We start from the raw sequence: 27,755 nt of genomic DNA on the forward strand, positions 1-27,755 counted from the left end.
CGGAGCCCGGCCCGCACTCGGGCGCTGCAGCCGCGGGGCGCGGAGCTATTCTTATCCGCTCGCCCCCCTCCTCCGCCGACGCCTCCTTGGCTGCCCGCCTTCCCCGGCGGCGCGGCGCGGCGCGGAGCAGCGGAGCGGGGAGCGGAGACAGGCGAGCGGCGGCCCCGGATCGCCAGCCCCGGCCCGGCTCCCAGGTTGGTACGGCTCCGCCCGGCTCCCGCTCCCGCTCCCGCTCCCGCTCCGCGCGGGGCGTGTCCTCCGCAGGCGCCGCCGCTCGCGGCTGCAAGGAAGGGCCCGGCGGCCCCAGCCGGCTCCGCAGCTCGGGTGCGGCGCCCAGCCCCAGCCCCAGCCCTGCCGGGCCCAGCACCCGGGCTGCGGGTGGATCCCGGCCCCCTCCTTACCCGCGCTTCAGCACCCGGGGCGGGTAGCTCCCGGGCCCTGCCCTGCCCTGCCCTGCCCTGCCGGGCTTCAGCGTGCGGGGCGCGGGCAGCTTCCAGCCTCTCCGTGCCGGGGCTCAGCGCCAGGGCTGCAGCTAGCTCCCGGCCCCTGCCCTGCCCTGCCCTGCCCCCTGTTCAACACCGGGGCGCGGGCAGCTCCCGGCCCCTCCTTACCCGGGGTTCAACACTGGGGCGCGGGCAGCTCCCGGCCCCTCCTTACCCGGGGTTCAACACCGGAGATGCAGGTAGCTCCGGGGCCCTGCCCTGCCGGGGTTCAGCACCGCGGCGCGGACAGCTCCCGGGCGGGAGGCCCGGGTGCGTCCTCGGCCCCGCGCTCCCGCTCCCGCTCCCGCACCCGCGGGCGCCCGCGCTCCTGCCTCCCGTGTCCTCTCCCCGCCCCGCGCCGCTCCCCGCCGGGCAGACAGCCTGCCTAGGGCCGCCGGGATGCGGGGCGAGGACAGGGAGGCGCCGGGCTCTTATATAAGCGAGGTAAAGACGAGCAGCGAGGGCCGGGGAGCCGCGGGGAGGGGGATTCCCCGCACCCGCACTCGCACCCCGCCCCCGGATCCGCGCAGCTGCCGGCTCCCTCCCTCCATCCCCGCCGGGGGAAGGGGCCTGCTCGGAAATCCAGGCCGGCAGCTGCACCCGAGCTGGGCAGCTACAGAGCAGCTCGGACAAGGAGCACCAGGCCCGGGGGGATGGAGCCGGGATCCCTGCGCGAAACCCGCTCCTGCCGCCAAGAAATCAGCCTGGGTCTCGGCAGCCCAGGGTGGTGCGGGGTCAAGGCAGGCCCGGGTTTGTCCAGGGGAGGCAACAGGCATGTTCTTGCTGCTATTAGGAGCAGTGGTGATGAATGCAGGGCTCTTGTCCTAAAGCTTGGGGTCTCCCTGGGCAATGAGCATTGCATGTGGCTGGAGAAGAGGCTGGGCCTGCCGCTGAGCTCCTGGGAGCCCGTGGCTTTGGGCAGGGCCATGCCCACGCCTGCATGTGCAGCTGCGTCCCTGTGCACGCGTGGGCTCCAGCCCAGGCCGGCTGCTCTCACAGCACCGTTCTTGCCGCACTGGTTCTGCAGGTCCCTCTCCCAGCCCATCCCTGGCATCCCTGTGCATGGGCTCTGTGACCCCTGGGGAGAGGTCTCCCCCACCTCCTTCCTGGTTGAGGCCTGTCCTCTCCTTTCTCTGCAGTCCTCCCACAGCTCCCAGTTCAGCCCCGCTGACCTCCCCTCCCCTCCTAAGAGCGTCTTTAGATACAGCAGACAGTCCCTCTGCTCCCACTGCCTGCTTTGGACCCAGCTCGGGCTTTTGAACCCTCCTCAACAGCTGCCCAGGCACTTCCCCACAGCCTGTCTGGTGCCCAGGCTCTCCAGGCTGGGTGCCCTGCTCTGAGCTGAGCTGCAGCACCGGGTTTTAGCAGCCCACTGTGTGGGCACCAACTGCACTGCCCTCCTCCCTCTCCGGAGCTGCTTCAATCGGCTCAGCAGGAAAACTTGGCATCAGGCTACGGGGATTTGGCTTTTGATTTCCAACAGTGACTAGGACACCAGGCATCTCAGAGGGATTTGCTGGGACCTCCGAGGCAGGTTATTGCTGAGGTTGCAGTTAGAAGGCCGCTGCTCCTATCCCAGAGCAGAGGCAGCAGGACATTGCAGCCATGGAGAGGCCCTAGGGATGGGTGGAGGAAGGACAGCTGTGTAGGTGGGCAGGGGGCAGTGCCTTTCTCCCTGGGGGCAGGAGGGTGCCAGCAAGGCAAGCACCACCCCCCTGGTCCAGCTGCACTGCTGCCCTTGCCCCAGTACACTGGGCCTGGCTCGGAGGCGAATGTGCACCCCCAGCTCTCGGCAGTGCAGCCGGCCCTTGCTGCCACAGAGGCTCTTTTCCTTCCCACGCCGGGGGAGAGAAAGCGAGCTCCCTCCTCATAACCGAGCTGACACAAATCACAGCCGTGTGTTGCCGGCTCCTCCTTGGATGCGGCTGCGTGTTTGTTTCTTTGACGGCCTTGCGTGATAGCATGAGTATTGAAATGACCCCACGGAGGCTCCACTATTAACACCTCCCCGAGGTGGAGGAGAAGTGCGGTTCACACCTCCGCTCATCCTAGTGATGGTGGAGCAGCTCGCAGCCAGCCAGGAGGAGCAGGGCCCACACGGCTCCTCACAGAGTTTGCAAGGGAGAGGGAATGAACGGCACCGGGTTTCTCCAGTCGCTGCTGGAGCAGCAGGACAGAGAGCCCCGGTGGCAGCAGGAGCAGTGTACACAGCCCCTCCCCCAGAAACCTGGACTCGCGCCACTCAGGCATTCGGGCACCTCCATCCTGAGCCCTGCCCTGGCCTGTGCAGGAAGACAGGGGAAGGGGGAAAGTGCCTTTAAGATCCAGGTGCTGACCCCTTTTGGCTCTGCCCACTCCAGGGCTCTAAGGCCTGGGGCCTGGGAGAGGGGGTCAGTCCAGCTGGACCAGAGAAGGGGAAGGAGCTCTGCAGGCAGCTGGGCTGGATGGTGCAGGGGTGTCCTGGTAAGAGGCGGTGACTGGAGGTGCAGCTGCTGCATGTGGTTGTGGGGGGGGGATCACATGGACTTGGCAAAGGCTAAGGGGATGGGGAGGGGGTGAGTGCATTGTGGCCTGCCGAAGCAGGCAAGCAGTCCTCTGGGCTGGGTGGGATGGGCTGAGTTCCCCAGCCTTGCACCCCTTTGTCCCCAGTAGGAGAAATGGGCTGCAGGGAGGGGGCACCAGGCCAGCACTGGGGTGCAGGGTCCTTCCCCAGGTCCAGGGAGGGCTTGTGTGTCATCCCCTCCTGCAGTGGGGCCAGGCAAGAGGCCTGGTGAGCCAAGAAGGGAGGCGCTCCACTTGTCCGGCCCTGTCCGGGTGTCCGAGACCTGAGCCCCAGAGCTGAAGTAGACCGGGCAGGAGGCAGATGGAGGCGGCGTGACCCATCCAAGGTCAAACAGCAGGGCTGTGGCAGAGCCAAGAGTAAAACCCCGGGTGCCTGGCCCTGAGCCGCGCAGCCTCTCATGGCAGCCCATCTTCCCTGGAAAGCAGCAAGAGGCTTGGCAGGAACCAGCTTCCCCGGCATCCTGCTGCGCTACAGACGCCTGCTCACCGAGGCAGGAAGGTTGTGCTGCCCTCGCTGCTCTGCTGGCAGCCCAGGCAGGCACCCAGAGCTGGGCTTTGGGACTGAGTCTGTGCCCAGGTCCTCAGGGGAGCCTGGCAGCCTGCACCGAGCTCCCAGCGGCCTGTACCTCAGCCCAGGCCTCCGGCCGAGCGGCAGTGCCTTTGCAGCCTCCTCGAGCCTTAGCCACTACCACAACAGGAGCCATAAGTACTAGCGAGGTGTGACGTAGTCCCCGAGCCCCGGGGCTGCAGGGCCTCAGGAGGCTTCAGCTAGGCCGGCACCTGCTCCAGGCGGGAACTGCCCTGTTGAAGACACCCAGACAAATGTCACTGCCGAGCCCAGGGGGGCTGCCCGTCAGTGCTGCGAGATGCACAGCGGTTAGAAAGCAGTGGTTCACAACCTTTCCAGCCTCCAGGCCCTCCCAGAAAATGCCAGCTCTGAGCTTTTCCTTGTTGTTTTCATGACAGAAAAATGCCAGAGCCATTCTTCTCTTGCAAAGAGCTCAGCAAGCCCACAGCAGCGCCGACTGGCCTTGACACTCCAGATTACTGTTTGAAATCCTGAGTTTAACTTGTGAATCATGTGTAGGTGTTTGCCCACCTGGCAGCGCTGGCATGGCATAGCTCCCTGAGGCACCCGTAGAAGGACCTCGCGGCGCCCTGGGGTGCTGCAGCCCCCGTCGAGAAGTGTCCTGAGATCAGGATGCGAGGGGTGCACGAAATGGGATGGGCTTGTAGAAACGCATGCAGGCTGAAACCAGTCCCTTGGCAAGCTGGGGGATGCTCTGGGTGACACGCGCCCTCCCACCCCTTGCCCTCCGTGGGTGGATGTGCAGGAGCGCGGAGGGTTCAGGTCAGCAGAACAGAGAGGCAAAGAGTCTTTCACCTGAGCCGAGCTGATGCAGGACCCTGCTTTGCACCCCCAAAACACCTGGATTCTGCCAGGCCCAAAACTGAGGTTGGCACAGTGCACTGGAAAGGTCAGGAGCACTCTGGCTGTCACCAGGGAGAGCACTGGCATGAGACGCCCCATGCAGCGTTCCCCGGCCTGTTCCTTCCCCGCGTCCGTGGAGCTCAGTAGAGAAAGGCATTGGCTTTCAGCACAGAGCTGGATGGAAGGAGCCAGCCCCCTGCAGATCCCTGGGGATGGGGCTGATAGTCATGAGCCCCTGCAGGGGCAGGGGGTTGCCTGGGGGAGATGCCTGGGCAATCCCAGCAGCCCTCCATGCTACTGCCCCAGCCTGCCTGGCTCGTGTGGCCAGCCCTGCCCAGCCACACATCTGGCAGACACACGGGCCCGGGCCCCATGAACAGGATGCCCTGGCTGGCGTCTGAGCAAGGGGCTCCCTGTACCACTGCTGAGCACCGTCCTCTTCACACAGGGCCAGTCTCTGGGGAAGCAGGAAAGGGGATGCGCCCAGCTACTGGTGCAAAGGGGCTGAAGCCTGGGATTGGGTCCTGGTGCCCAGCTGCCAGCTGGGAGCGCTGCAGCTGGTTGCTCTCCCTGGGGCCCGGGCAATGCCACGTGGATCAAGCCGTAGCCTGACCTGCTGAACCCTCTGCAGAGAGAACCCCCCACCCCAGCCCTTAGCAAGGAGCTGAGCTCCCCTTAGGAGCTCGTCCATCCCATCCCAGTGATCCCAGGGCTGCTGCTAAGACACGAGCCCCCTTGCTCGCACCCGCTTGCTGGAGTCTGTCATACAGGGCCACACCCAAGCGGTACCAGGAGCCCCCAGGGACCCCAGCCGCAGGGGTCAAAGTGACCATGCCACGCTTCCCAGCATGCCAAGCCGCAGGGAGGGGGTGTTCTCCGGCTCGCCATGGAGATGGCACCGAGGTCCCCTGGCCAGCTGTTGGGTGTTTGGTTACCTGGCGGCGAAGGCGTTGCATCCTGGCGCTTGCCTGAGTCCTGCTCCCAGCTGCTCCGTCTGTTCTGGGGTCACGGAGCAGCCCCAAGTCTCGGGGCTGTCCTGCACGCGGGTCCCTCTGGCCCGCTGCCTCCAGGACAGGGCCTCTGCTGCTGCATCTCTGACCCCTCGGCGGTCTCCCCAGCCCCAGCCCCAGCCCCAGCCCCAGCGCGGGCGCCTGTTCCCACCGGGTCTGAGCAGTTCTGTGCACAGACCTTCCCTGGCTCTGCCCTGCGTCCTCCTCTCCTCCGTCTTGTACCCCTGAGAAAGTTGCATGAGCTCGTGGTTGAGCAGGGAGAGCTCTGGTTGAGCTAATAATGATTGCTGCTCTCTGGGATGGATCTCTCCAAGCCCTCAGCACCCCCCTGAACCAGCGCCTGGCTTGCTACCACAGGCCTGCAGACACCGCCATCACCGCAGCTTCTGCGTGGTGCTGCGACACCCCCAGGGAGGATCGCAGGCTGCCAGGGGGGTCAACAGGCCCTGAATCCAGAGCGGGAATGGGGCCTCCTGCCTCTGCGGCGGTGATAGCCCGCCCTTGCTCTTTAGCACTGTTAAAAATGCAGGCTCCCTCCATTAGCACCGCGGTGCAGCAGGAGCTCTTTAATTGTGCTGTTCCCTGGTCCCTGGGGTCATCTGTTTATCTACGATTTCCTGAGCCTCCCTCCTTCCCCATGGAGCAAGGAGCCCGTGTCTGCCTTGGAGAGACATTCAGAAGGGGACAGGAAGCCTTGCTAGGGGAGCTGGCAATGCATCCCTCCCCCTGCCCCAGTGCCCATGCATCTGCCCCCGTAGAGCTGCGAAGTGCCCTGGGAGGGTGCTCTCTGCTGTCAGGAGGCAGTTGGCAGGTGATGTCACAGCAGGTTGCCATGGCAGTGGTGTGATGTTGCTAGGGCAGGGTGATGATGCACTTTTGCACCAGAGCAATGGAGGAACGGCCTGTGGAGCGTGCACCCACGTCCCCCCGGCTTTACAGGGGTTGGTGGTGTGGGGTGATGGGGCTGGATCGCCGGCCCCGGGGTCGTGTCCCTGCCTGGCCCCAGCCCCTCACGCACCCTCCTCGGCGCTGCCTGGGCACCACTTCTAGGAGCCGGGAGGCAGCGGGTCTCCCCGACCCATTCGCGTCTCGGCTTTGGCGGGCAGGGGGACTGTTGTTCCTGCCCCTTCCGGCCAGGGCCGCTGGTCACAACCATCTCCCCGCATCAGTGCTTCTCATCCCTGGCCCCGGCCTGCTCTGCTCAGCAGGTGCCCCGGCTCCCTCCACACCCCAGGCCACAGCACGTGGCACCTCCCCTGTGCAGGGACTCAGCGCCCTGCCTGCGTGGCTGCCAGCCCCGGCCCACCCCGGGAGCAGGACAGTTGCCCACCCGGAGCAGCTCTTGGCCTCACCAGATGCGTTGATGGTGCTCGAGAGGCCTGGCTGACTTCAGGCAGTGGTGCCACATAGGGCACGCGGTGGAGCTTGCTGCAGCCCTGCTGCTGCCGTGTGCGGTCGTGGAGACCCTAGCCCACGTGCAAGGGGCCAGGCTGCCTAGGGGTGGGCGATCTAGGCGCCGCAGTGTCTGGGCCAAGCTCAGAGGCATCCGATTTGGAGCTCGCATCTCCCGAATACAGGCCCCCCATGCACCTTTGGGACATGAGCACCTGGAAGCCGTGTCTGCCCAGGGGCCCAATCTGGCATTGCTCCCTGCTCCCTGCCAGGCATCCCATGCCCTGTCTCCTCCAAGGGGCACGATGCCCTTCCCACCACTCCTCAACTCTGTGCCACACCAGGACGGAGCACCAGGGCCTGGCTGCACCCCCAGGCATTGCAACAGCCCTGGGCCTGTCTGCACCCAGGAAGGGGGTCCAGGGAAAGCGGGGCCAGCTCCACTGATGCGAGCCGAGAGGCTGCCCCAGGGGAGTCCTCCATGCCCCCCTTGAGCCGCTATCTCCAGCGGAGCAGGGTGGGGAGGTGCTCTCCTTCCCCAGAGGAGCGGACCGAGAGGGAGCGGAGCAGGACCAGGGCTGGCGGGGGGCGAAAGTCGGGCCAGGCTCCTGGGCAACGGGGCCAGCGCTGCCCTCACCCTGTCCCCTCTCTTCCAGGCGGTGAGCTCCCTCGATGCCCGGCCCCAGCGCGCAGGACCTGTCGTGCTAGCTGGCCCGAGGCAGCGGGCACCCCCAGGTAGGTACCTGCGGTGGCTGCAGGCTCCCCCGGGGCAGGGTCCAGCCCAGCCGTCTGGCCTGAGCTGCAGCTCCATGTGACCCCTTTCCCGTGGCCCGGTCCAGGGGGAGACCCAGTCCTGGGGATCTCGGCCCCCTGCCCCTTCCCCCCCACTTGCAGGGCTCGGCCCCTCGAGGAGCGTGTACCAGCTGGGCTGCAGGCAGGACCAGGCCCAGCTGCCGCCTGCCTCATGAGGCCGGGAAGCAGCAGAGAGCCCGGCCCAGGGAAAAGCTAAATGTGGGCATCCAGGGCCCCCTCTGGCCCCAGCCCCACCGGCTCCCCCAAGGGCAGGGTTGTCCTGGCAGGCTCAGGGCCCCTGGAGTCCAGCACCAGGCCCTGGAGAGCCCACCTCCCCCCCCGGCCCAAGAGCCCTGGCCCCGCTGCTTTGAAGCCCGGGCGCCTGCCCACCTCCCAGCAGCCAGGTCAGGGTCGGGGTCTCCATGGCACGCGGTGGTGCAGCACCCATTACACTGGGGACTCAGCTCCACTGAAGGAGGAGCCCCAGAGCCAGACAGGCAGTGCGGGGAGCCCAGCTCAAGGGAACTGGCGCTCTGCTGCCAGGGCCCTAGTGTAGACAGTGCTCTGCTGCACTGCTCCATCCCTGGAGCCAAGGCAATGCCGTGTGCCTTGTCTGCCAGGGCTGCCACAGCTGAGACCCCCGCTGAGTCCAGGGACTGGGGAGCAGAGCCCCCCTCCCCCCCGCCCTGCAGAGACAGGCAAGGCTAAGGACTGCAACACTTGCTGAGCCCAGGTGTTGCAGCAGGCGATTTGCATATGGGCCCCAGTGCATGCTGGGTAGCCACAGCATCCCTGTGCCCTCGGGTTGCCCAGGCGGGCTGTGTTTGCTTTTGCTTTTCAAGCCTGCAAATATCATGGTGAGGGGGGAGCGCGCGAGAGAGCAGCTGGTGGGAGGCCGGGAATGCCAAGGGCATCGCTCCTCTTCTCCTGCCAGGGCTGCGGCTCCCGACACCTGGGGTGACTGGCTGGAAGGAGGCTGGAGGGTCTCACCTGGCGTGTCCCTGCTTCTGCTGCCCGGGATGGCTCTGCTGGGAGTCAGGGCAGAACCAGACCAGGTCGCCTGCAAAGCGCATTTGCAGGGGAGCGCCAGCACCCCGGTACTCATTGGGAACGGTCTGTGCAGAGGGGCCTGGGCTCTGCAGACTGAGCTCTGCTGCCGCTCTGCGTGCAACAGGCCCTGACACTCAGCTGTGGGTCTGGGGCAAGGGGAGAGCCCAGGTCCATGTGTGCCAGGGAGCAGCCAGCCCTGCCCTGTGAGCGTCCGACACTGCTCCGTCCGTCTCTCTGGCCCTGGGGTGCCGACCTTGGGGAGCTGGCAGCCAGGGCAGGCCAGGGGTGTCAGCCACTCCTGCCCCGGCCTCTACAGTCAGCCCCACGAAGGCGCCAGGCTCATGACTGACGGCTGCCAGGGGGTGCAGGTAGAAACACCCACCAGGTGTTGGGGGAGCACTGCAGGCACCCAGCCACTTCAGCCCATTAACTCCATCCAGGCCAAAGCCCGAGTCATTAGCCACGCTGCCCACCCCCTGCAACCAGGGGTGCCCGGAGAGCAGCTGGCACAAGGCGAGACAGCTCGGCCCGCGCTGGTGCTGAGGCCACCTGGAGAGAGCAGGCAGCAGAGCGCTGGACCAGTGACCCTGCACCTCGCTGAGGCCCAAGGGCCCCTGCGCCTCGTCCCACCCATGCTGGTGACCGAGGTGCTCTCAGTCGCCTCTCGCAGTGTCCCCAGCCAGGTGCTCGTGCCAAGGACCAGGTGGGCCCTGTGCAGGGCCTATATGGGGCTGGAAGCGGGCAGGTGATGGGATTCCTGCCCCCTGCCAAGCACCAGGAGGTAGAGCGCAATGCCCAGGGCAGCTGCTCCAAGCCGGAGGGCCTCCAGCCTGGCACCGCAGAGACCAGGACTCCTCCCCTCGTGTTTCCCAGCGCTGGGACCTGCCAGCCTGGCACCGTGCCCTCTCCATGAGAGCTCCCGGCCTCCGTGCTCAGCTCCTGCACCTGCGGCCTCCTTGCTGCTCATCGGCCAGGGCGGCTCTGCCGAGGTGACAGCCCCAGCCCCAGCCCCCCGGCGTGTAGGGGGAGCTTCTCCGGGGGATGCAGCTGCCAGTGCGCGCATGTGTGTGTGTGCACGCGTGAGTGAGATGCTGCCCCCCCCCCCCCCCCCGCTCTGTTTCTGTTTTGTTTAAGAGGCTGGGTTAGGAATTTTAAGCAGGCTCCTGAAAAACCCAATTACCTCCAGAAGACAACCTGATAAAAGCCGCCTAAGTGGCTGTGTGGAAATCTCCTTGTGCAGCAGCCTGGGGAAAGCCGGCACAACAAAGCCTGCCTAAATTGAGTTAACCACTTTTAATCCTTCCCTGAGATGAGGGAGCCTGATAATTATTTTCTGCAGAGGTTGGGGGGCGGGAGGGGGGAATAAATAAAGCACAGCCCCGTGCTAAGGGCTTGCGGCAAGCCCGGGCGCTGGGCCGCGACTGGTAGGGCTGGATCCTTCCTGCTCCCCGCCACCCCCTCGCCCGCAGGAGGGTCCGGGGAGCTGGTGGCACGGGGTCCCGCCGGGGCCTGCCCCCCTCTGCAGAGAGGCTGTCTATGCAGCAAAGCGCAGCGCGGAGCAGCCTGCTCGGGGGCTGAGTTCCCACGTGCTGGCTCCCGTCCAGCGACCGCGGAGGGCACCAGGAGTCGAGAGGTGCCGGGGGCTGGGAGATGCCCAGGGGAGCCTGCCTGCCCCCGGCTGTCCAGAGCCGCATCCTTCTGGCCAGCCCTGGTCTTGCCTTTCCCAAGTGAAGCAGGGCCGAGGCTGCCCCGGCATGGATGGGAGATCAGGCACTGCAGGAGCCTGCCCCGGGCACTAGGGAAGCGGCATCACCAGTCACCCCAGTGCCAGCCCTCCAGCACCAGGCACGAGACCCGTGGCCCTGGCAGAGCCACCGGCAGCAGCTGGTTGGAGGGGCCGTCTCTGCACCTCGCTCCTGGAGCCCCGCACGCGCCGGCGTGCCAGGCCCTCTCCCCCAGCTGGCAGGGCCGCAAGCAGGGAGCCGCCAGCAGCGCTAGGACGTGATCCTCCATCTGGCAAAGCCGGGCCGCACGGGGAGCTCGATTAGTCACCTAATTGCGGGCTTGTGACAGGCTCAGGCGGGGCGGGCGCCTGGCGCTCGGCGGTGAGGGGCCGCAGGGTCGTGCGGTGCCTCATTATCTCTCCTGGCAGTGCCGGTGTGGCTGGCAGGCGGGCGGAGGTGCGGTGCACCGGTCTGTCACCGCCAGCTCTCCCGGCTGGCACGGAGCCGGGCGTGGGGAGCGTGTGCTGCAGCATGCCGGGGCGGGAGGGGATGGAGTCGGTCCATTAGGCCTGGCCTCTTGGGAGCTGAGGGAGTAAATCGTTACGGCCTCATTAGCATTGCTGCCGGCATGCTACATTTCCACCGGTGCGGTCCCAGCAGCCCCGTGCCTCTCCGAGGGCCTCCTGAGTCTCCACGGCATGGCTCCCGTCCTCTTTGCTTTGCTTCCTCGAGCCCCAGACCCGCTCGGCCTCCTGTGTCGTGCAGCACAGGGTGCGGGGTGGAGATGGAGGCCGGCATGAGGGGTCTCATGGGCTGGGGGCACCACCAGGCTGACCCGGTCCTGCGCTGACCCAGCCAGGCCGTGCCCTGCTGCCAGACCCCCTGGCAGCTCCCGGGGCACCTCAGGTCTCACCCGTTTCCCCTCTTCTCTCCCCAGGGTCAGCTGCCAGCCAGCCCCGACCCCAGGGTGGAGCCGGAGGTAAGCCCCAGAAACCCCTGTCCCGCCCCTGGTGGACCCCCCAGGCCAGCATCTCTCGGTGCGAGCGCCGCGGGCTGCAGCTGGTGCAGCAGGTCCTGTCCTCCATCCCCACCCCGTGTCATCGGACGGTGTGCGGTGCGGCGGGATGCATGTCGGCCTGGCAGGTCCAGGAGCTGCTGAGCCCCACGGGGCATGTCACGTAGGGTTTGGGTCTGGGGTCTGTGCGGCCGTCGCTGGGCGGGGGCCTGGTTCGGGCACCGTTCACTGTGTCATCGGGGTGGTGCTCTGAGCTGCGGCGGCCCCGGGGCCTTCCACGCGGAGGGAGGGCAGCCGAGCAGAGCAGAGTGAGCCGGGAGCACGGCAGGCGTCGGAGCAGGCGGGGTGAGATCCTCCCCTGTGCACGAGGAGGATCCCCCGGCTGTGCTGGGCAGGCCTGGCTTGGGGGCAGCCTTCGTGCGGGGCCTGGGCACAAGGACCCTGCCAGCTCTGGGTGCTGAGAGCGCTGGGGATGGAGGTGGGACCAGTGTCGCACCCTGGCCTGGAAAGGCTTGGACGTGGGCTCCGGGTCTTTGTGCCGTCCACGCTGGGTCTGCAGAGGAAGCCTCCCCCCTCCCCACCCAGCGCCTCCAGCACCTCCCCCCACCCTGCTCCAGCGGCACGGGGTAGCGTGTCCCTCCGGCACGGCTCCCACCTGGACGGCACCTCCATCTGCTGGTGCCAGGCTCAGCTCTGCCGCCTTGGGACCCCGGGGAGGACGAGCCCCAGGAGCCGAGTCCTCGTCCCGTCACGTTGGACCCAGCCGGGGAAGGAGGGGGCTGTCGGGCACTGATGGACGGGCTCGGCAATGCCTCCTGGCAGGTGCGCTGATCTGCAAGGAATTGCCGCTGCGCTTTATTATTTTTCATACAAGAGGCAGAGATGTTGTCTACCCTCGTCTGGGCACAGCTGCAAGCTGCTCTGTGGGGCTCCCCTGCGCGGGAAGCTGCCGGGGCGCTGAGCTCCACGGGGCAGGGCTAGAGCAGGCCCGAGCAGAGACCCCTGCTTGTGCCCCAGCCCAGGCCCCGCGGGACCCCAGTCCCCGACCTCCTGCCACTGGGGAAGGCCCCAGGTCCAGCTCAAATCCCCCTGGTATCCCAGGATGTCTGCGGAGACCCCTCCTTCCTGCTGCCCAGGCAGCCGGCCCGCTCCGCACCCCGCGGATACAGACCTCTGCACCCCAGAGCCACGGCTCATCGCCCTTCTCCCTGGGGCCACGGACACGCAGCAGTCCATAGCCCCCACGTGTTTTCGGTGTGTCCGGGCACGTGGCCCAGGGCAGGCAGAGCCACGTCTGTGCTGGCCACTGCAACCCACCCCTCATCCATCTCATCACTGCAGTGATACCCAGGCCTCATCCTGCACAGTGCAGGGGCCCAGGGCTCCCCCTGCCCCAAGCTGGGGGAGAGGAAGGGCTGCTGGCATGAAGTGAGCAAGCCTGGGGGCACGAATCCAGGGAGCGGTGAAATGCAGGGAGCCGGGCAGCTCTGTGCCAAGGGCACCATCCCTGGCTGTCCAGTGCCCAGCCTTCGGCACGGGGCTGCAGCGCGGAGGCCAGGGAAGGCATGGAGAGACCCAGGGCTTGAGGACGCAGCAGACTTGCTCCCTCGCAGCGTGGGCTCCCGTGGCACCAGGCGGCTTCTGTGCAGCTAGGCAGGTCTCCAAAATCAGCACCTGTCCCTGCCTCGGCCGTGCCCACCCTCGCGTTGAGTGGCACACGTTTGCCAGGTGCCTCCTCAAGCCTGGTCTTGGCCCCTGCTCAAGCTGCTGCATTTGGGGTCAGGAAGGGATTGTACCCCTTGCTCAGATTGGGATGGGCGGGGGTGGGGGGTGACGTCCTCTGCAGCGGGGGGCACGGCCTCTGCCTGGGGTCTCTCCAGGGCAGCAGCAGGGCACTGCCAGCCCTGGTTTCCCCTGGGGAGGGCTGGGGGCAGCGGGCAGACGAGGACGCTTTGGGGCTGGTTTGTCGGGGCGGATTTGCAGGCTGGGGCTGGGCTGGCCGCGACCTCCGCAGGCCCTGCCAGCCCGGCTCTCCTGGGCAGCTGCTTCGGTCGGCCAGCACCAGGCTTGTTTTTTCTGATGCTGGAGCTGGATTAATTAGGCACCGCTGAGCGTGTCCCTCGCCTGGGCACTGTTAGAAGCACCGTGACCCTCTTTAATTACGCCGCCCGCCCCGGCTCCTCGCGCTAATTTGCAGACAGCAAAGGGAAACCCGGCCATTGATTTCCCGACAGTCGTGGCTGACGTTGGCTGCCTCCCGGCGGGTGTCCCCAGGGGCAGGCAGCTCCGGCCTGCCGCTGTGCCCGGCCCCCTCTCTGCTGCGCGGCGTGTCCAGCGACCCCCCTGCTTCCCGGGAGAAGGCGCTGCCCCCAGCACCGGGCTCTGCAAAGCTGCTGCAGCGAGATGAAAGGCCGGGGAGGGGGCCAAGCTGGCTGCGCCGTAGCATGGCTCGTCATGCCGGGCTGGTCAGTCCTGTGCGGGACGCTGGGGTCCCAGAGCCCATCCCCGCGGGCTCTCGTCTGCCTGAGCCGTTGGTGAGTCCCCAGGGGGCTGAGCTGGGGGCAGAGAGGGGCTGGGCACAGCTGCCCCCCCACCCTGCCCTTGGCCTGGCCACACTCCCCCCCACCCCCTGGTCACAAACCACAGCTCAGCAGATCCAGGGAGCCGGCTGGAGCCACAGGCCGGGAAGGAAAAGCTCATCCATCTCCTGCCACCCGGCTCCTTCCCTTCCCTCCCCTTCTCCCTTCCCCCCAAAATAAGCAGCGTGCTCCCAGCCTGCAGCCAGCCTCCCAGCCCTCATGCCGGGGCCACGTCTGATCCAGGCACGATAAGACCCCCCCGGCCTCCTTCCCCGGCCCCGCGTTCTCGCCTGGTTATTAAAGGAGGCAGTTTAAATATCCTGTCTGCAGATCGCAGGCGATTGTGCCGCGTGCTGCCGCACAGGCTGGCGCGATGCGAGCCCAGGCAGAGCTCCCGGCCACGGGCCCCGGAGCCACGCCGTGCTCTGAATCCTAGATGAGGGGCCCGCGTGCCGGGCCGGAGCCGCCTGCGGCCCTTTGCAGGGGCCTGTGCCTCCAGGCAGGCTCCTCTCCTCATCCTCCAGCTCTCAGGGGCCGGGGTGGTGGCGGGCTGGTTTTCTGGCCCCCGCTGGGCTCCTTCCAGTCTGGCTGGCTTGCTCTCTGCTCATCCCCTCTCCAGCCACAAAGCCCAAGGAGCAAGATCCCCTGGGAAAGGCCAAGGCTGGACCAGGCTGGGCTGGGAGCAGCGGTGACAGCTGTGGGACCGGTCTGACACCCCAAGCCACGGCCGGCCCCGGGTCCTGCCCCCTCTCCCTCCCTCTGGGAGGCGAAGGGGGTTTGATTTGCTGGCACTGGGGGCACGGGGAGTGAATGGGCTGAGCCCGGAGAGGGCATCCAGAGCAGGAAAATGTCCTGGCTTCATGCCCCTCCTCGGCCTCCAAGCCACGGGGCGTCAGGTCCCCGATCAGAGGGGCCCGGGCACCTGATGCAGCACCCCGTGGGGGAGGCTGAGCCTGGTGCCAGCCTTGCCTCTCCCTGCCATTTTGAGCTGGTGCCAGGGAAGCAAATGAGCCTGCCAGGCTGTCACAGCCCATCCGTGTCCCTGGCTAATGGGTGCAGCTCAGCTCAGCAGAGCTCCTGGCCAGGCCTGGCTGCCGTCCCATGCGCCGCCCTGACCTGCCCAGCTCTGCTCACGGGAGAGGTCTGCAGCCGGGCTCCCAGCTCCATGGGTACATCCCTGGTGCCAGGAGCAGTGCTATTTCTGGTGGCCAGCGTCCCACAAGTGCTGGGGGGTGGGGAACCTGCACCTGGCTTTGTCTCTTTGCAGGGGCTGCAGGAAAGCGGGGCCGTCCTGCTGGCGTGGATGCAGGTCTGCTGCAGAGGGGTAGCCGGAGGGGAGCAGGGAGCCTCCCCCCCCAGGGCAGCGAGTTCATCCCGGGCTCCCCAGCGCTGCCTGGCCGGGCCCCACACCTGCCCCAGGGCAGGGACCTTTTCCTACCCATTAGCACTGGGTCTGGAAGAGGTGCTGAGAGCAGAGCTGTGCCGAGGGACCGGCCAGGCCCGGGGCGGCTTCTCCAGCCTGGGAAGCAGGACGGAGCAAGGAGCAGGCCTGGGGCAGGGGCGTGCGCAGGGTGGGGGCCGTGGGCAGAGGGCAGGCAGGTGCATGCCCGGCAGGGAGGGGAAGGCCGAGCGGCAGGTACATGGCAGGCAGGGGCAAGGAAGCAGGCGGGCAGGTGAGCGCCAGGTGGAGGAGGGACCGCGTGCCAGGCGGGGGCGGGGGCGGGGGCGGGCAGGCGTGTGCCCAGCGGGGCAGGGAGGAGGCTGCCAAAGTCCTTGGCATCGGCTTCCCCCAAGGCAGCGCCGGCTCTGGGCGCCAGCCCCAGGCTCCCCGGGCACTGGGAAATGCCCCCTCTGCCCTTGGTGTCCAGTCCTCCCCTCCTGGCAAGGAGACGCGGGGTAAGCGCCACCCGGTCCCTGCCAGGCAGCCATTAGTGCTGGGCCAGCGGTGATTGATCGGGCTCTCGAACAACTCCTGCGGCTGCCCCCCTCCCACCATTAATCACCATTCTCCAGCCCATTAGGGAGGCTGCTAGGGCTGGAGGTGGCTAATGGCCTCCCCCCCTCCCCAGCTTCGTGCCTGGCAGAAAACACCCAGGTTTTGCCACAGCAGAGCCCAAGGTCAGACACAAGCAGGCAGGGCAGGGCCGAGCAGTTTGCACACACTCACATACACATGCGTGTACACACACACAGGTGAGAGAATGCACATGCATGCACACGTGCGCAGCTGAGGTGCATGCACACAAACACACACCCAGGTGGGGGGGTGCACATGCCTGCACCGCACGCAGGTGAGGTGCACCCGGGCGTGCACACCCATGCAGCTGCGCACGCCCCCAGGCTGCAAGGCAGGCGGTGCTGGGGGCGCAGAGCCCACACGCGGCTGCCAGGGGCAGATGAACCGGCCCCTGCTGCCAGCCCGGTGCTGCTGCGGGGAGCAGGAGCCCAGCCAGGCAGGAGCAGCAGCTGCCCGCCAGTGCTGCGGGGCACGGCACGGCCCCGGCCTGGGGAGCAGACATGAGGCTGCTGAGAGAGGGGGAATGGGGGCCTGGGCTCCTGGGCTCTCTCCAGCCCTGGGACGGGGTCTGCCGAAGGGAGGGGATGACTCTCCCCTTGGCAGAAGGGGGCTGCGAGGCCTCCTCTGCTCCCCCCCGGGCTCTACTTGGAGTCCCCAAGCCGCCACCCCGGGGTCACCTCCGCGCCCCGGCCCCGCTGGCGAGCTCGGGAGCAGAGCGTGGACAACGGGGGGCAGGAAAAGGAAGCAATTACTGTGGGGAGGCAGGGAGGGGGCGCGGCGGCTCCAAGGCTCCGGAGAACGAGGCCTGTAATTTCCCACCCGAGGCGCCGGCGGACGGGAGCACCACAGTAATTACTGTAATGAGCCGCACCCGGCCGCCAGCGGGTCCCTACAGCCTGGGTGCCCCTCGCTGGGGGCGGCCGCGGCCCCAGGTGGGGCAGGAGGTCCGTGCCAGGCTGGGATGGGGCCGCCCAGCTCACACCTGGAGCCATGATGCTCTCTCCTGATCCTCTGCCACGTCTTTATGGCCCTGCCCGCCTTGCCCAGGCACCGCCGCAGCCCCTCTCCCTGCCAGCTTTGCCCCTCTCCACCCAGGAAGTCTGGCCCAGCCCCCACGGGGTCTCCCCCTGGGCAGGAGCAGCCCCCACCTAGTCCCGGAGAGCTGAGCATGCCCAGGGAGCCGTGCGACCCCAGCCCCGTGCCCGCCCCACACCTCTGCTGCTGCTGCTTTCCGGGATCAGGGCCCTTCTGCTCTAGGTGAGGGGCCGGCTGGCCCGGTCTGAGACGCGCACCTGGGCAGGCACGATGCAGCCGTTTGCACGCTGGCCACAAAGCCAAATGGGCCGTGGTGGTTCCAAGGCCGCGCGAAACCCTTCCCGGGGAGCTCGGTGTGGTCGGGGCTGGGTTTGGGGTGGCCGTTGCCGCACAAGAAGCCCCCTGAAGCTGCTTTGCTCCGTGCCTTGGTGGGTGCCTGGCTCATGCCCGGCTGTGCTGGGGTGGGAGGCCACGCGGCAGGCCCAGCCTCGGCCCGGGCAGGCTTGGGGCTGGGTTGCACATGGACGGCTGTGCCTGCCGCTGCTCCTCGGGGGCTCGGCATCTGGCCCCAGCCCTCGCTCTGCGGTGTTGATTGTGTGAGCTCCTCGTGCGGGTGGAGCGCACCGGAGGGGCCGCAGGCAAGGGCTTGCAGCCGTGCAGCACCGGGAAGCTCCAAACCGGGGGCGGGGGCGGCCTGATCCTCAAGCGGGGATAGGGGTAGGGGTCAGCGCCTCCCCGCTGCTGCCCCCGGGGCAGATCTGAGGCCGTTTGGGGGCAGAGGGCGCAGCCAGGCTAGGGCCGTGGCTCTCAGCCTGCCGGACTCCCGATCCCCCTTGTTAGACTCGAGCCCCCCTCGGAAAATGCCGCTTTGCAGATTTCTTCGGCTTGGGGAGAAAAAAACCAGCCATTCTGTCGCTGCCAAGACCTCGTTGAGCCCAGCGGGGCGGGAGGGTGGGAAGTCTCTGGCTTCATCCGCATGGAGGTGTCGGCAGATGTAATAGCACCGACCTCCGAGGCTCGCAGGGCCCCGGCTGAGAGCCCCCGGCCTTGAGGGGAAGCAGCCTGGGGGGCGAGCGCTCAGAGCCAGCCCTGGCTCTCGGGGGCAGGTAGGCTGAGGCCCCCGTCACAGCTCCCTGGGACCAGGCCACAAGGGTTTGGGGGGTCCCAGCGAGCAAAGGAGCTGCGGAGGGCTTGTCCCCAGGAGAGCCCCATGCTGCTGGGCCCTGGGCCGGGGGCGGGAGTCCCCCGCAGGCCGTGCTGCAGGAACCCCCCTCGGCAGCCTCCCTGCCCGGCCCCGCGGCTCAAGGCTCTTCAATAATCACTTGCTATTTCCATGGTGATCCCCGGCCGGCACACACCTGCCGCGCTGCAAAGATGCTGGCGGAGCTCCAGCTGCGCCTCTGCACCTGCCTGGGGAGTGGGCAGAGCCCCCCTCGGGTCCCAGCCCCGGCTCTGCAGGGGGGGTCTGGCCTCTCGGGCCAAGGAGGTTTGTGCGCGCCCACGAGCAACTCGGTGGAGCTGGCCCTGAGGGAGCCTCGAGGCGCGGGCAGGGTGGGCATGCAGGGGCCCCGTGGCTGGGGCAGGGCTTGCAGCCGTGCTGGGAGCGAGGCCCGCGCTGGTTTGCATGTGGAAGGGTCTGGACAGACTAACCCGCAAGGTCGCCCGCTCGCCGCCTCTTGCTCTCTGCAGCTGCGCTGGGCAGAGCCCCTGGAAGCTGGGACATGCCCATGTGCGGGCAGTGTGCGCCCACGCCCAGCACACGCATGCTGCTCCCGCAGGCCCCACGGCCCAGACCCCTTCTCCGCTCTGACCGGGCTGGGGGTGAGGGGCCGTGGCGCCCGAGCTGGTCCACCTTCAGGGGGATTTTGCTAGGTGGGCTTGTGGGGGTGAGGGCTGCAGGGGTTATTTCAGCGGGAGGTGTCCGTGCCCCCCACAAATGTACCTGTAGGTGCTGAAATACACTAGCACAGGGGCGTGCACACGCACACAGCAGCATCTGTACCACGGGGGTTACATGCACACGGATGCTCACGCATGCACACACACAGTGGTGTCTGTACCACGTGGGTTACACACACACCAGCATCTATAGCACGTGGGTTACACACATGCCCACTCATACACACACACACACACACACAGAGCAGTGTCTCTACCACATGGGTTACATGCATGCGTGCACACACACACACATACACAGAGCAGTGTCTGTACCATGTGGGTTACACACACACACACACACATCCACCAGGATCTATAGCATATGGGTTACACACATGTGCGCACACATACACACACACCAGGATCTATAGCATATGGGTTACAGACATGCACACTCACACACACACACACACACCAGCATCTATAGCATGTGGGTTACACACACACCCACTCATACACACACACACACACACACACACACACACAGCAGTGTCTCTACCACATGGGTTACACACATGCGTGCACACACACACATACACAGAGCAGTGTCTGTGCCATGTGGGTTACACACATACACACACATCCACCAGGATCTATAGCATATGGGTTACACACATGCACATTCACACACACCCCAGGATCTATAGCAGATGGGTTACACACATGCACGCATGCAGACACATCAGTGTCTATATAGCTTATGGGTTACACACGTGCACGCACACACATGCACACACAGCAGTGTCTCTACCACACGGGTTACACACATGCACACACACCCCAGTGTCTATAGCAGATGGGTAACACACATGCCTGCGCGCGCGCACACACACACGCCAGTGTCTGTCCCACATGGGTTAGACACGTACACACACAGCACGTGGGTTACACACATGCACACTCGCACTCACACCCACACCGGTGTCCGTAGCAAGTGGGTCGCACACCCGCACGCGCCCCCACCCGCGTCTCTCGGCCCGCCGCAGGGGGGTGGCGGTGGCGGTGCCCGGGGCGGGGCGGGCGGGCGGGCGGGGAGGGGGCGGCCGCGCCGGGGCTGCGGGCTGCGGGCGGGAGGCGGGAGCGGCGCGGCGGAGCTGCGGGACTGCGGGCGCGGGAGGCGGCGGCTCCGCTCGGCTGCGGACACCGGTGAGTGCGCCCGGCGCCGGCTCCCGCTCCCGGCCCTGCCCCGCGCCCCGCGCCCCGCCACCCCGGGCCCCGATCCCGATCCCGATCCCGGCCCCGCCTGCCTGCGGCGTGGGGAAACTTTGCGGAGCGCCCCCGGCCCCGGGCAATGCGGGACGGACCTGCCCCCCCCCCCCCCGCACACGCGTGGGTCCCCGCCGCCCGGCCGGGGAGGCTCCCTCGGGACCCCGCGCATGGAGCGCCCCCGCCCCCGCCCCGGGCTCCTGCCCGGCTCCGCTCCGTAGTCCAAGCTGCGGGGCTCGGGGTCCCGCGTGTGTCCTTGCTGCGGGCGGGGGGCTGGCGGCTGGTCTCGGGCTCTGAGAGGGTCTGGGGTGGGAGTGCAATGCAGAGGGAGCTCCCCCTGCGTGTGTGTGTGTGTGTGTGTGTGTGTGTGTGTGTGTGTGTGTGTGTGTTCGCGCACACGGCCAGGCCCCACAGCCCAGGGTGTGCAAGCCGCCCTCCTGGCTGCTCCCAGCCTCCAGCCCGCGGTGGCTCCCCGGGTCCGCCCGAGCTCCGTTTCCCCCAGGGGCAGGCAGCGGGGCCAGTCGGTTCAGGCCGCCCCAGTGTGATCCCCGTGTGGGTCCCGATGCCCTTTGCCCGGCCTGGCCCGGGGTCCTGCCTGCCCAGGTGCCTGCCTCGCAGAGCTGGCATGTGGCTTTGGGCGCTCAGGAGCCAGAGGGAGAGGCAATGCTGAGCTGTCTCCCCCCAGGCAGCAGGGACCGGCTGTGGGAGCGCCCAGCGGGTGCCTCTCATGTCTCCCCCTTCCTGCAAGCAGCAGAGGAGACAGGTGCTCCGGGCCTCCGAGCAGGTGCAAAGTTGCGTCGGCTGAGCCGGGCGCAGGGGCTGGACGGGTGCAGGAGAGTCACCTGCCCACGGCACCCAGCACCGCAGTGGCTGCGCCAGGCTTCTCCCAGCCCCCAGGCACCCAGGCGGGACCGGCAGCCTGCCCCCGGCTCCGCGCTGCCGCATCCCCGGGCAGCTGCAGGGAGCGACTGCAGGGCTGGATCTGCTCCGCCCTGAGCGGGAACAGGTGCCCTCGGGCCTCTTGGCATGCAGAAGCTGCACGAGCTTGCAACAAGCCTGGCTCAGCTGGAGTCTTTGGGGATTTGCCTCTGTGCCTACCCCCTGCAACTCTCCAAAGGCACCTCCCTGGCGCCAGGACGATCACTAGCCCCCCCGGCCCCTTTCCGTGACCCCGTTCCAGAGCCCAGAGATGCCCAAGCGTCAGTGGAACAGCAGCAAGCAGCATTTCACGTGGACAGAGCCAAGGTCTTCCCCTCGTCTCATCCCGAGACATGGAGAAGCCATTTGGGGCACCAAAAAACCACCTCCAAGGTGGGCACGCAGCATGGAGATGTCACAGCAGCGCAGCAGGGTTGCATCTCCCCCAGCACCCTGCTCAGGCCCGGAGCAGCCCAGGGCGCCCCAGCCCAGCTGAGCGTGTCCGACTGCTCCTGTGCATGAACCAGCCTCTCCCAAAGCCCCCGGGCACCCTGAGCTGAGGCCCTGCCAGTGTCAGGCCAACAGGTCGAAGCCTGGAAAGCAGCAAGTCTTCATGAATGGAGGCGTGAGGCAGCCTGCCAGCCCTGCCTGCAGGAGCTGTGGGGAAGGGGAAGGGGATGGGGCCTGCAGAGCACCCCCTGCCCTGGCTCCAGCCCCCGCTGCTGGCCCCTGCCCAGGGATTCTCCGCAGCAGCCCCGCGGCGAGGACAGAGCGAGGAGCACCGCGCCGGCAGGAGGAAGCCACCGCGCTGCCTGCTCTCTGCCGCGTATGAATCATCCGGATAATTGCCGTGCGGCTCCACACCGTTCTGGGCATATTACACTGTCCTGCGAAGCATCAGCTGCCTGCTATTTTCCGGCTGCTTAACCTCGCGTCCCGGAGCTGGTGCCCTCCAGCGAGATGCTGCCGGCTGCTGTCCCAGGAGGTGGGGGCAGAGAGTGCCAGACCCGCACGGGATGGGAAGGGGCTGCCAGCGGGCATCCGCGTGGCCCAGCCCCGAGCAGGACATGGCCCTAGGGAGCACAGAGTGGGGACAGATCTACTGGATCCCGTCTTGCAGGGCTGAAGCGTGTTGTATGCATGCAGTGTCCAGCCCCGGGGTTGCTGGCCCTGGGCAGGGGCTACTAGGCCATACCACCATACAGCTATTCAATGGCAGTGAGAGCAGGGCCCGGTGGCTACAGGGACATGCGGCCGATTGCTCCAGAGGCTGCCGCGGGGCAGCTCTGCCCTGCCACAGGAGGCAGCACCCTTGGCCTTGGGCTTATTCTGCAGCTGACCCGCTTTAGTCATGGAGAGACTCCCCAGCCATGGGCGCTGCAGGCGACGGGCCCAGGGGCACAGGGTGTCTCCTTGGCTGGAGGTTTCAGCAGAGGCTGTGGGCATCTGTCTGGACTGCGCGGCTCTGTGATCCGCTGACTGGATCTTGGATGGCAGGAGACTGGCTCTGCACCAGCACAAACTGGTCCAGGCTGGAAGAGCAGGGGCTGCATGGATGAGCCCATCTGGAGGAAGCCTGGTACAAGCCCCTGCCCTGCCACTGACCCTGGTCACCTCAAAGGTGCAAGCGCCCTGGGTCCCGCTGGCTCCAGCAGGTGCCAAATCCCCCTGATGTCTGGTTCTCCCTCTTGGCGGATCTACCTGCTACCTGCACGGGCAGAGCTGGCACTTTTGTGGCGGGGTCACAGGGACCTGGGCGTTTGGAGCAGGAAGCCTCCGGGCTGTGCTGAGCTTCTTCCCAGGCTTCTAGAGAGCAGCTCTGACCCCGTTCTGCCAAGCGGAGCACGTGGCCTGTGGGCGGGGGCACACACCGTGGCATGGGCCCAACTCTGCTCTTTGCTGGCAGGAAGGCAAGGGCATCTGCCAGCAGAGAAGAGCGCCGCGCTGTCCAGGGCCCCGCGGGAGGGGAGGGGGCCTGTCTGCATGGGTGGCAGGCTCTGGCTGGGGCTTGCAGCTGCGACAGTCGGTGGCAGCTCCAGGCAGGGTTGGGGCGACTTGCCAGTTGGCGCTGTCCTCCCCACGGGTCTGACCGGCAGCTGGGAGCCCGGGCAGCATCTGTCTGGAGCGCGTGGGCTTGGGGCCGGGGCCAGTTCACCTCACGCGTGTGAGAGGGAGAAAGGAAAAGCAAGAAGTGGAACCTGTGCAGGGCGTGTGTGTGTGTGTGTAGGAAGAAGGTGGGAGTGAACACCAGTCTGCAATTCTGTGCTGTGTGTGTGCGCGCATCTGTGCAGTACGCATATGCATATGTGTGTATCTGGGACGTGTACATATGCATGTGTGTGTATCTGTGCAATGCATGTGTATCAGTGCAGTGTGCATATGCATGTGTGCATGTTTCTGTCCAGTGTGTGTGTGTGTGTGTGTAAGACAGAGGAAGATGGCGAGAGTGAACACCGGAGTCTGTACAGTTCTGTGCTGTGTGTATATATCTGTGCAGTGTGGGGGTGTGTGTGTGTGCGTGCACACAACAGAGGTGACAAGAGACAGCGGAGCAGGCATATCAGCAACCGAGCGAAGGCAGCCGGAGGCAGGCGCAGGAGCCTGGCACCAGGTGCAGGTTCCTGGCTCCGAAGCAGGATGTCCCGCTCCGCCGGCTGCCTCCATCTGGGGCGAGCGCAGTGAGGCTGAGCCGTGGAGTAGCTCTGGGACCCCCCACCCCTGCCTTTGCTCCTGCCAAGGCTGGGGCTGGAGCCCTTGGCCTTGTCCTCTCCCCGCTGGGCCACCTCTGCAAGAAGCATTGCTCCGCAGGCCACGGGGCCTAGCTCCTCGGGGAGCACGGGGCCCCTGCCCCGCTCCACACCCTCTCACCAGCCTCTCCTGCCCTCCCAGGTGGCCTCTGATCCGCTGGATGAGCTTTCTGCCGGTGCCTAGAGCTCGCTAACCAGGCCGGCAGCATGGACTTCGTGATGAAGCAGGCTCTTGGCGGTAAGTCCCCCTGCGTGCACAGTGGGTCGCACTCACCCACCCACACCGCTTCCCGTCTGCCCTCACACTGCATCCGTGCCAGGGACCCCCTGGGAAAGGCACCCACTGCTGGGTCCTGCTCGGCCATGGGGGAGACCCTGGCCAGGATGTCCCTGCTGCTGCCTGGGGCAGAGGTGTTCCTGCAGCCCCCAGGCAGGAGCTGCCCAACCCCCGGGGCTCCCCCGGCCCCCAACAAGCAGCCCCGCACGGTGCCCAGGTTCCTGGGCTGCATGAAGGGCTGGCTGGCTCCAGCTCCACGTGATGAGTCACAGCAGAGGGAGGGAGCCAGAGCTGGGAGAGATGAAAGACCCTGGAGTCCCCCGGGACCCAGCACTGAGTTTGTAGCTCCTAAACGCTGACAAACTGCTCTGGGAGCCGCTGCCACCTGCCTCCCCGCTGCAGCCGCTCCCCGAGGTGCCCAGCCCAGGCTCCCACACTGCAGCATCAGGGCCTGCAGGCCCGGGGGGAGCTCCTTGCTGTGCCCCCCTTTCCCCTCTGCAGCCTAGGGCCTGCAGCTGGTACTGGGGTCTCTGCCCTGCCCCAGAACCAGGCCTGGGGGAGGAACCCGGGGAGAACCCAGCACAGTCCAGCGGCCGCAGCTGCTGTGAGCCCTGGCCGGCTCTGCCGACCATGCCCTCTGCCTCCCCGGAGACGGGACCTGAGGCCTTCTCCAGCCCCCACCAGGCTCTCAGCCTGCAGGTGCCCCGTGCTCCCAGCTCCCTTCTCCCCCAGGAGACGGGGCCTCGTGAGGAAGCGGCTGCACACGCACCAGCACCTGCCTCGAGCACCCTGACTCCCCTCCTTGAGCCCTCGCTCCCTTTCCCCCGGGAGGGGAAGCCGCCCTGAGCCAGCGCCCTGCAACCTTCCACCTGCACCAGCCCCGGCCCCACCTTCCCCCCCGCGCTCTGCTCTGTCGCAGTGGGCTGCAGCCAGCATGGCTCGGCACTGGCTGGGACCAGCTGGCCACCTCCGCTCCAGCCCGGGTGCGCTGGCGCTGCCTGCTGGGCTCTGCCAAGGGAACCCCAGGCCTCCGGTTTCCCATCTGCTCTCGCCCTCCTCTGCAACTTGGCTCTGCTGCATCCTCAAGGCACCACGGGTCTGCCGGGTTTCATGCCGCTTGGCAGTGGTTTCGGGGTGGCTGGAGGGGCGGCCGCAGATGCAGGGTCAGGGGTGGAGAATGGATCTCTGCCTCGCAGGGGGCTGGAAGAGCAGAAGGGAAGGAGCTGGGGAAAGGGGCAGGGAGGGACCCCGAGGCTCGCAGCAGAGCAACAGGGCTGCAGACCGGGCCTGCGATACCCAGGCAGGGTGCTGGAGCACGGGGGCTTTCCTGTGCCAACAGGCCCAGCCATGAGAAACCCCAGAGCCCAGCGCTGGCCCAGTGCGTTCTGGCAGGGTGGCTGTGGGCCCGGCTCCCTCGGGGTTGCTCAGCAGCCGGGGTGGCCGTGTTCACTTCGCACCGTGCAGAGCCCGTCATGCCCTGCCAGGCTTGGGCACCAGCTCCGGGCAGGGCAGGGAGAGCTGGGCAGCTCGGTCATGCCGGGGCGGGGGAAGGCGCAGGGTCCCCAGCGCTGACACGGCCCTGCTGCCCGGGCAGGAGCCACCAAGGACATGGGCAAGATGCTGGGGGGCGAGGAGGAGAAGGACCCCGATGCCCAGAAGAAGGAGGAGGAGCGGCAGGAGGCGCTGCGCCAGCAGGAGGAGGAGCGCAAAGCCAAGCACGCCCGCATGGAGGCCGAGCGCGAGAAGGTCCGGCAGCAGATCCGCGACAAGGTGCGTGGGCCAAGATAGGGCCTAGGGCTCCACCACCACCCCCCGGCCCTGCAGCGCGTTTCTGGGCACCTGAAGGAGCATCCTGGGGATGGATGGAGCAAAACCCCCGGGCAGCTGCACCCATTACCCAGCCCCACACCCGGCTGGACCCAGCCTGCCTGGGGCAGGGTTTGGAGAGGGCCCAGCAGGAGCCCCGTGGCCCAGCTCCGAGCTGAGCAAGCAGGGGCAAAGGGCAGGGACCCACTTTCCTCCTGCCTAGGGGCTCCCGGCAGGCTCCCTCCATGCGCCGGGATGCCATGGGGATGGGTGCTAGGCATGGGGGACTCTGCAGGGCTGGCAAGGGACTGGGGGCCGCACTCACCCCGGGTGTCCCCGCAGTACGGACTGAAGAAGAAGGAGGAGAAGGAGGCGGAGGAGAAGGCGGCGCTGGAGCAGCCGTGCGAGGGCAGCCTGACGCGCCCCAAGAAAGCCATCCCAGCGGGCTGCGGCGACGAGGACGAGGACGAGGAGGAGAGCATCCTGGACACGGTGCTCAAGTACCTGCCCGGGCCCCTCCAGGACATGTTCAAGAAGTAACCTCTCCCCGCCCCTTCTTCCCCCTTTTCTTTTCCTCCCCTTGCCCCGTCCCAGGCGCCCCGGGGGGCCGTGCCCACAGCCATGGGGCTGGCGCTGGGCGGGCACTGCCAGCTGGGCCCCGGCTCCCCCGGGTGGGCCCACGGGCCCCACCACTGCCTGCCCGCCCCGGCCCCAACCCCGCGCGTGGGGTCACCCAGGAGCCCCCACCCGCCTCTGTGCCCCCTAGTTAAAGCCATATCAGTTAGACGGCAATACTCGACCTCCCGAGCCAGGGCGGGCGCCTGCCCCACGTGTCCGTGTCTCGCCCGGGGGCGCCACCGCCCCCGCCCCGCCCGTCTCGTGTCTGCCACCGCCCGCGGGTCCTGCCGGCGGGAGCAGCCCTGTCCCGTCCGTGTCATGTCGTGTCGTGTCCATGGCGCCGCTTCCCCCGTCGGTCGGGTCCGACCCCTGCCCGGGGGCTCCATGGCCCCTGGGCGCTTTGCATGTGCCGCCCGCTCCCCCAAGCGGAGACGGGCTGGGCTCGGGCCGCCCCCGTGAGCCCCCGGCCCCTCGCCGCCCTGCGGCCCACGGGACTGCCCCGCGCCGGCCCCTGCAGCCGGGGCCGCCGGGGCCACTGCCAGCGCCCGGTGCCCATCCCGCGCCAGTTGTCTTTGGAGGACGAGACAATAAAGGGATTTGTACATTGCTCCGGCTCCAGCTCCCCCAGGCAGGGCGCGAGCTGCGGGCGCCCCCCGCGCTGTGCCCAAGGGGCGGGGAGGGGGCATCTCTGCAGCAGCTCATGGGGGTCTCGGGGAAACTGAGGCACAGGGCAGCTGCACTCACCTGCAGCCTCGAACCCAGGCTCCGGGGACTACAACTCCCAGCGTGTACAGTGGCCGGGGCACGGGGCACGCTCAGAGTGGCAGTGCCACCAGCTGGCTGCATTGGGACGCGGAGCCCCCCTGCGTTTGAAACCGGGTCCGGGCAGGACCAGCCCCAAGCCCGGGGCCCTTTCCTGCTTCCTGCAGGGCCTGGGGTTTCTACCCCCATGCACAGATGAGGCAGCAGTTGCTGGAGCCCTTCCTCACCCTCCCCAGCTTTGGGGGGTGGTACAGCTCAGGGGTCCCCCTCCCCTGCACAGAGCCCTCATGGGGAGCAGCTGGGCTGGCAGATGCCCAGGGTCAGGCAGCTGCTGTTGGCTCCCAGGGGGGGAAGCCCAGGCTCCTTCCTGAAGCAGCCTGGGCACAGCTG

The 27,755-nt window shown here is 67.3% G+C and overlaps 1 protein-coding gene across 4 annotated transcripts; it reads left to right on the top strand.

Moving 5' to 3' along the window:
* CPLX2 (complexin 2) lies at positions 1-27,210 on the top strand. Of its 4 annotated transcripts, XM_059712959.1 has the most exons (6): positions 2-194; positions 7,535-7,613; positions 11,382-11,423; positions 24,045-24,140; positions 25,774-25,949; positions 26,328-27,210. In XM_059712959.1, exons 4-6 carry the CDS (start codon positions 24,110-24,112, stop codon positions 26,523-26,525), a joined length of 405 nt encoding a protein of 134 aa, XP_059568942.1. In that variant the 5' UTR covers positions 2-194; positions 7,535-7,613; positions 11,382-11,423; positions 24,045-24,109; the 3' UTR covers positions 26,526-27,210. The 4 variants fall into 4 exon arrangements, with proteins under 4 accessions (XP_059568944.1, XP_059568942.1, XP_059568943.1 ...); XM_059712961.1 differs by lacking the exon at positions 11,382-11,423 and having other exon boundaries at positions 1-194; XM_059712960.1 differs by lacking the exons at positions 2-194; positions 7,535-7,613; positions 11,382-11,423 and adding an exon at positions 20,071-20,177.
* The last annotated feature ends 545 nt before the right edge of the window (positions 27,211-27,755 follow it).

This window comes from Alligator mississippiensis, chromosome 9, assembly GCF_030867095.1.
Source record: "Alligator mississippiensis isolate rAllMis1 chromosome 9, rAllMis1, whole genome shotgun sequence".
Taxonomy (NCBI): Eukaryota; Metazoa; Chordata; order Crocodylia; family Alligatoridae; genus Alligator; species Alligator mississippiensis.